Below are 8,946 nucleotides of genomic sequence, written 5' to 3' on the forward strand. Positions count from 1 at the left end.
TTCCAGAAGTAGCTTTGCTATCAGTGCTACCCATTGTTGTTTGTAAGATGTAAACACAAAAGCACAGAAGAAAAAGAAAGATGAAACAAATAGAAAGAAAGAAAAAACAGGAATATAAAAGACAAGACAATAGAGCAGAGCAGAAATTATACACCACGCAAAAGAACTACTTCAAATGACCAATGAAGAGGAAGTCCAACAATCATGAAAAAATCTAGATAGAATAAAAGAACTTATGACTTACAAAGTACAACTTTTCAAACACATGAAAATATCTTATATTCTATAAGTGTATGTGCATTTAAAAATTCTAAAAATAGAAATTTGTCGTTCGTAACATTCCTTATATGCACAATATAAATACCGTGTATTAGTCATATTTTCGGTTTAAGATTTGTTCTGACAAATTTTTTAAAACAGCAAATCGAGATTTTAGATCACTATTACACCGTACCCCACAAATTAATGACAACTTACAATACATCATATTTGCTAATTAACAAAAATTTTAAACCTTAAAAGTTATTTAAAGATAAAAAATCAATTACTAAAATCGATATTTAACCGATTTAAAATAACACAAAGTACTTTGTATTTTACTGCCTGTGTCATAATCTACCCCAACAACCACTTAAGCAAATCTATACCCATTTTAAATACAGATAAAATTTACACACATAAACTAAATTAAATTAGTACAACACATCTATTTAACAATGTCGTTACCCACAATCAATCTGTGTTTATTGGGCTATCGAGTGTGTGGCGCGCGATGGCTCAACTAGTAACCACTCAAAACTCTCACTAAGGCCCTGTTCTCTTCACCTTAAAAAATAATATTAAGTAGGAAAAATTAGAAAAAATTATCCCAACTTTCATCCATTTTGGTAGAATAATCCCAGCTTTGGATTATTCTAGAATAATCCGAACTTTAGGAGGTTTTCTTTTTCTTCAATCCCAAATACCGGTTATCGGTTGAATGGGTTTCTTTTTTTGTTTTTTAAGTGACATGTCACACTTTAATTGGTTAAAATAATATAAAAACAAAAAAAAAATAAACAAAAAAAGAAAAAACCACCACCCAAACCAATCAGGCCACCCACAAACTTATCTCCGCCAGCCGCTGTTACTCTTCCCTCCCCTGCGCCAATTTCACCCCACCACCCCCAACGCCGGTTTCCCCCTCCCCCAACATCGGTGATGCGACCCACCTTCCTCCCCTCCTTCTCCTCCGGCTCCATCATTTGATTCCACCGTCACCACTCCTCAAAACTCTTTTTCGAGCCACCACTACCAGTCGAAACCCCCTTTAAAACTCTCCCCCACTCCCGAAAACCCCCAAATACCCTTCCCCCACCATCGAAAACCCAAACCACTAGGGTTTTCAACGGTGAGAATGTGGCTATTGGGGGTTTTCAGGAGTGGGGGAGGGGTTTTGAGGATGTTTCGGCTGGAAACGAGGGAATTGTGGGTGGAAGTGGGTCGCAACTCCGGCACAGGGCGTTTGGGGGGAAAGCGGCGCACATTTGGGGCAAGGGAAGGGAGGAATTGGCACGGCCGCCGGTGGCAGGTGGAGGTGGTGGTAGGGGTTGCGGTTATCAGATAGCGCATTAAGGGTTTTCAGTTTTTTTTTAAAAAGTGAATTTTTTTATTGGACCAATTGCAGCATGACATGTGGAAATTTATATATCAAATTTATATATTATTTATAGAAATTTTAAGATAAATTTTTAATCTATATATCAAATTTTAAAATATATCATTGATACAAAATTAGTTAGGAATTGATGTCCTTTTGTGATAATTTGCTATCTAGTAGGGATGTAACGACCAATAGTAATGTTGGTGGAAATGTTCGATTTTATACATTAAAAAAATTAGCAAAAAAAATTAAATAAATGTATCCAACGTGGCGTGACACATGGCGAAAAAATTAAAACGACAAGTGTCGCTGTCTCGTGACCTGGCTAAAAGTTTAGCTTTATATATTAGTTATATGATTAGATTATATAAAATACGGTGCATTAACTGGGTTTCACCATTGTAGTTAGGTTAAACTAGAGATTAGTTTTGTAAAATATTTAACTTGTTATAGGTAGAGGAAAAATTGGTCAAGTTGACATCGATTAAGAACCAGTAACATGGGCACGGGCTGTGCCGGCACGCGGGCGGCACGGGCCCAGCACGACTCCGGCACGGCACGGCACGGCGGCCCACCTGTGGGCCGTGGGCCGTGCCGTGAACACTTTTTTGGAAATCGGCACGGGCACGACACGTAGCACGGCGGGCGGCACGGTGGCCGGCACGTGGGCCGGCACGTTGGCACGACCCGCCGGCACGGCATTATTGTACACTATTGTACTATTTTTAATTATCATTAATTATTTTGTATTATTAAATTATCGTACATTCGTACCAGCTACCGTCATAATAAAATAAGTTATTCTTCAAATTTTTGTGTTTTTGGATTATCGCACTCGTATTTTTTTATTATATGCATTGTTGTTTTTTGCTAAATTAATAAAATTGTTTTTATTTGTTTATATAAACTTAAACATAATTATTAATTAGATAAATAATTTATATAACCTAAATTAAAATAAAGTTGTTCAAAAAATGTAAACAAATTATATTAAAATTAACATAAACATAAATTAATCACATATATTAAGTTGTACTAAAAAAAATATATATCGTTTAATTCGTTTTTTTTTTTCATTTATTAAAAAAAAATTAAAAAGGGTGGCACGATATGGCCCGCGGCCCGCAAGGCACGTGGGTCGTGCCTTGCCGTGGGCTGGGGTGTGCCAATTTCAAGCACGGCACGGCCCGCGGCGGCACGGCACGGCCCGTTTCCCATGTTTAAGAACCACATTACTTTTCAAGTTGGATATATAAAATGTTCCGGATGAAATCAAGTTGTGGGCTGGGTCACCACGAGTCATTAATTGGGTCAAATTGGTCAATCACTTTTGGGTCTAATAATCAATCATGATTAATAACCAATATGTCTCCTACATCAATTGGTCTTGTATGGACCCGGCCTACCCAAAATTTGACACTTTCAAATAATAAAATCACTTTTTCGATGATATAATCACTTTTTTATACGATATAATTATCTTTTTGTGAGTCATATTTTGAATTATATAATCTCATATTAAACCATTTAATGAGATTATATAATTATCTTTAGGATGATAAAATTTAAAAATCAACTTTTGAATGATGTAATTTACTATTTGACACTTTTTATAATGATGAAGTCACTTTTTGAGTTATACATTTACATAACAGTTACAGGATGATATAATCACTTTTGTAGTAATATAATCACATTTCGTATGATATAATCACATTTGTATGGTATACTTGAAGGTTGGATCTACAATAAGTTATTGTAGATCGGGTCTATTCTAGTCTTTACACTCCTCGATTATCAATTTGGTTAAATGTATTTCATAATCATCACAAACTTTTGTATGTAGTTAGTCATACTGTGGCCAACCATCATAAGGGTCGTTACTTCATTAGTGTTATCTGGTTTATTTGGTCATCGTTACAAGGTTTACTTCGTCATGTCATAGCGGTTACTCGGTCAATGTTATAAGGCTACTCGGTCAGTATTGCAGGAATACTCGGATAGTGTTATAGGGAGCTACTTTTTTCTTTTACATGTGGCCGGCCGCACAAAAAATGCATTGTTTCATAATATAATCTTATTGAAAATTTTGACAATTACCACCTTCTATTAAGTCCATTTTAACAATTACCACTTTTTTTTTTTTTTTCTTTTTTTTTTTTTTTTTTTTTTTTGAAAATTACCACCTTCTCTTTTTAAAAACATCAAAAGTTACTACTTTCTTGCCTCCGAACTACTACATGACGTCATCTTGGGCCCACCCTTTACCTTCCCTCCCATTTCTCATTCCTATTTCGATTTTCATCTCCTCTTTCACTTTTTTTTCCCCCAAACCACCAATAATTGTTCGTCAATTTTGATTTGGAGGAGTGAATTGAAGTGTTCTTAATTTTTGGGGGGGAAAAAGTGAGGGAGATGAGAATCAAGTTAGGAATGAGAAATGGGAGGGAAATAGGAGGGAAGGGAAAGAGTGGGCTCAGAATGACGTCATGTGTTAGTTAGGAGGCAAGAAGGTGGTAACTTTTGATGTTTTTGAAAATAGAAGGTGGTAATGTTCAAAAAAAAAATTACAAGGTGGTAATTGCTAAAATGGGCATAATAGAATAAAGGTGGTAATTGTCAAAATTTCCTAATCTTATTGAATAACCTAGTCAAAGAAGAAAAGACAAAATCAATAAATAATTAAATGTAAACCAGAAAAACAAGATCAAGGAATGCTAATATAGCTAATTAATAGCTAAGCATATATCTATAAAAATACTATATTATAGATCATAGAAAAGAGAAGCATACAATAACCTATTCCATGTATCCGGAACTCCAGGAAGGCACCAATGACTACAATCAGCATGAGCTGGAAGAACATCCTTATATACTTTTGTAAGATTCTTCCAATCTCTATACCTATACATTGATGGATGTGCATCTATTCTATACTCAGATAATTTTGTAATGTTCAAATACTTCACATGTGTTTTTCTCTTCTCTTTTATAACCTTCTCTATAATTTCAACCAAAGAATTAGGGTAGTATGATATATATGATTCATCCTTTATAGGTTGAGTTTTCTTGTAACACCATTGATCTGATTTCGACGATTTATGTTCGGTTGAAATACTCCTGAAAAACACAGTTGTTTTCTTTGGAACCACATTTTCTTCAACCCATGTTTGCCATGTTCTCATGCCTCTTTCATAAGCTAACTCTAGTTCCATATCTTCGATTAATTTTCCATCGTATTCAAGCAAATCATACCTGAAAAGGTGTACCCATTGTTTGTTTACTTCTCTTGTACATAAAATTAAATGTTATCTACTTGTTTGTTTTTCACTAAATAAGATACCACACTTTTATGTTAAGTTGTTCTTAAGTAATAAACTCAATATAGATATAATTACTTCCTTTCTAAATAGAAAAATCTTGTAATTTCTCTTTAAATCTTAGCTTGTCTAACCAAGTTGTCCATAATCTTCCTTGAATAGGATTCACCTTAACCCCGTCCTCATTTTCCAAATACTTGCAACACTTGTATTTATGAGTATTTTGGGAGGACAAGCAATATTACATGAAAATTGATTTTTTTTTAATGTACAAGAGGTTAATGATGAGGGTAATTTAATTATTTATGTTTATTTGTAGGAGAGGAATAAAATAAAATTTCAATTAATTAAAGTGAATGAAACAATTAACAAAATATTAGTAAGTCCATATATATACTAAAAACAATAAATTCTGCAAACTTTCAATTATTTAGAAATGACTCATAAAAAAAAGCAAGTGTTGTGAATATTTAGGAGTGGAGGGGTAATAATATTTTAAATTTTTTATGATTTTTTTTTTAAAAAAAAATTCACTTTATGTAAATATATACTTCGTATATGGTCTCAACTATCTCTTACCTCATATGAAATATTATAAACAATCTCCACCATCTAAGGCATCTATTTAACTCTTAGTGCTCTTCGAAAAATATTGAAAAGCTTAAAAATTTACTGTATTAAATACTCTCCCTGTCCCTTAATACAAGCCTCTTTTTAGCATTTATTACTCATATAATAAAGAGAAAGATACTTTTAATTTAGAGATGGAGGGAGTATTAACTATATCTTACATTTTTACGTAATGTAGGTATCTAGTGGGTCATTAATACGATGTGGTAGAAATGAACAAGAAATTAATACATACCTTTTGTAAGTTCCAGTTTGAGCCCACCAATGGCCTGAGTTGAATACCATGATATCAGCCCCTGGCCAATGTTTTGAGTTGGGTGAAAGTTTATCGAGGACTAGGACCTTTTTCCCGCTTTTATGGTTTAGGTTGAAGTCAACTAGAAATGGGCTCCAATAAAACTCAAGTGTGAAGTTGTAATCCTGCATGGAATACCGTAATATGATTAATCATCTTGTGGTGATAATAAATAATTAATGGTTTTATATCTTACTTGTATTATTCTCCCTCTATTAGAAAATAATCGTGTGTAATTTGAACTAGTAATATGATAATCTTGTTGAAAATAAATAGATGTATATGTACCTTTGCAGTCAAGGTGATCACTGGAATACTACTATTGTCTTTCACAACAGCTCGAGTCAAAGGAATTGAGGAGTAGAGGGTGCAAGCAAGAGACTCCCACATATTTCGATTTAGTGAATCTCCTACTAAGATCACCCTCTTGTTCCTTAGCCTTTCCACCATATCCGTTCCGTTAAGCCTAAAAAAATCAAAGAGCACATAATCATGTTAATGTTATCTTGTTATTTGTTGATACATGCAATCCCTGTATTGTTATAGAGTGTTTCACCCATTTATTGATAATAACCTACTACACTTCGACTAATCTGAATTTAAATCAAGTCAAATTACCCCAACAAATGATGATACCTTCCTATAAACTCATAATCGCTTTAGGTGAAACAGTTCCCTAGCGATTCTTTGTTGCAAATATAGTTCATCATGCAATAATATATAAAAATAATATTAATTATCTATACATACTTACAATGGTATCGAACAATCTCTAGCCTCCCATTGCCAATGCTCGTAAGCAAGATCTGGCCTTCCATTCTTCTTGCAACTCATCTTCTCCTCAACAAATGGACATTTGAGCGGATCATAGCTCGGACTTTCTTCCGGCTTATACACCCATCTCCCATCAAATATGTTGCATTTCTTCTCAATGTGTAATTGTTTTCCCCTAAAATTTGGTACGTCTATTGAACTAATACTTATATTAAAAGGCCCTATAATGTTTCTAATAGTTAAAAGATTCATACTATAATTGTTTTGTTGCATAAAAAGAAGAAGAATAAGCCATCCAACTAAGCTTCCAAGCCCGAAGAGCCTCCATGTGTCGGTGATGGAAGACTTCATCTCCATATGACTTAGAAAAAAATTGATCAATTAACTTTATGCTTAAAATTTATTTAGTATACTATGTTTATATGTAATTTTATTGTTAGAATAATCATAATAGGTCAACTTTGTCGCTATCCACGAAATTACAGAATACGAAATATATTATTACATCAATTCCAAAATCATTATTACTATGTCTAATCACTTATCTTCACTATTAAAGAATACACACAATAAAATTTTATTATTTCATGCTATTCTATTATAATTACCTAGTTAAATATAAAAAGTCGGTCGACAAACTATGTATCCCTCCAATCTCAGAAAAACAAGAATTAAGATACACAAGCTGTTATTGATTAAACTAACATGGAATAGTATTACTACAAAAGTGTTTTACGTTAGGAATAATTATAATACATTAATAGTATGTGGCTAATTAGAGAGTGTAGGACAAAAGTATTGCCAGATAGTTGGGTCAACGAATTCTGATTTAATCAAATTATTAGTTTAATTAATTTATTTGGACAAATGATTATAGTTTAGGGTCTGTTCTCATTGACTGAACTCAGGTGAACTGAAATAAACTGAACTGAAATGAGCTGGACTGAACTGAACTGAACTGAGCTGAGCTGAACTGAACTGAACTGAAATGAACTGAACTGAATATTTTATAAGAGAAGGAAATTAGGAGTTGAGCTGAACTGAACTGAACTGAATTGAACTGAACTGAATTGAACTGAATTGAATTTCAATGTAAGAGAACAGGCCCTTAGTGAAGTACGTTTCAATTTAGCCTAGTTTAATTATTAGATGCAATCCAATCCAGTTCAATTTACGATTATCATCTAACTTTTCAAGATTACAAGCCAACATATCTCGGTCGATTTTGGATATATAAGATCCACAAATTATACAATGTGCACATCACCAAATTGACAACTTAATACACCGTATTATAAAAATTAAAAATTAAAAAAAAAAAAAAAAAAAAAAACCATGTTCCCATAAAAATGACACTTTCAAGAAACGAGTTAGCCACTCACCCTATTGGGTCGTGCGCACACACTATTTCACATTAGTATGATACTGTTTGATATGGACCTAGCCCGTATGAATTAGTTTTAGACTACTTCCTCCGTGTTTTTTTAAGTGTTACACTTTCCATTTTCGGCCGTGTTTTTTTAAGTGTTACACTTCCTTTTTTGGCAAAAAGCTAAATTAAAATATTATATCTCTCTCTTCTCATGATCCCTACCAAAACCCACTACTACTTTTTTTATAATATTTTTCCTCTGACATTCATTACTTTTCAATAAACTATTAACCTCATCACTATCTTTCTTTAGTCAATTAAATTGCCTAAAACTATGTTGTTAGGAAATAAGGGTGTAGTTGTGTTTGATTAATGCGGAACAAGTCAATGAAATTAAGGACGAGAAAAACAATAAAGAAGATAAATAAACAACACAAGGATTTACGTGGTTCGGTCAAAATAGACCTACATCCACGGGTGGGGGATTCGAGAGCTTCTTCACTATAATGGAGAAAGAAACAAGAGAATAATACAAGGATTTTAAATCTAATGGCTCAATAAGGTATGATCTAATTGATCAACTAAAGGGTCCTTTTATAACACAAGGAAACCCTAATAAAACCCTAAGATTATTCCCCAAGTACACTCAAATAGCCGTCATAGAAAAGATATAATTATAGAAAATATTTCATAAATTATCCTAAAATAACCTAACTACCGAGATATAGCTCGGCAGCTAGCTCATGCCTGCCGCAAGTCCTCATAGGGTCGAGCTATAGCTCACTCGCATAGAGCTATAGCTCGCAGCCTCGTTGCAAATTTCCAGCTTCGTCAGGTTTTTGTAAAACGGTCATAACTTTCTCGTTTCTTATCGGAATTGGGCATATGACCTGTCGTTGGAAAGCTCTTGAAC

At 33.5% G+C, this 8,946-nt stretch overlaps 1 protein-coding gene across 1 annotated transcript; it reads right to left on the reverse strand.

Annotated features, from left to right (window-relative positions):
* Nucleotides 1–4,389: 4,389 nt before the first annotated feature.
* LOC145559808 (protein trichome birefringence-like 40) lies at nucleotides 4,390–7,018 on the reverse strand. Its single transcript, XM_081621103.1, has 4 exons — nucleotides 6,642–7,018; nucleotides 6,176–6,353; nucleotides 5,828–6,012; nucleotides 4,390–4,897 (listed from the first exon to the last, which is right to left on the reverse strand). Exons 1-4 carry the CDS (start codon nucleotides 7,016–7,018, stop codon nucleotides 4,408–4,410), a joined length of 1,230 nt encoding a protein of 409 aa, XP_081477229.1. The 3' UTR covers nucleotides 4,390–4,407.
* Between the last annotated feature and the right edge of the window lie 1,928 nt (nucleotides 7,019–8,946).

Source organism: Chenopodium album, chromosome 9, assembly GCF_948465745.1.
Source record: "Chenopodium album chromosome 9, dcCheAlbu1.1, whole genome shotgun sequence".
Lineage (NCBI taxonomy): Eukaryota > Viridiplantae > Streptophyta > Magnoliopsida > Caryophyllales > Amaranthaceae > Chenopodium > Chenopodium album.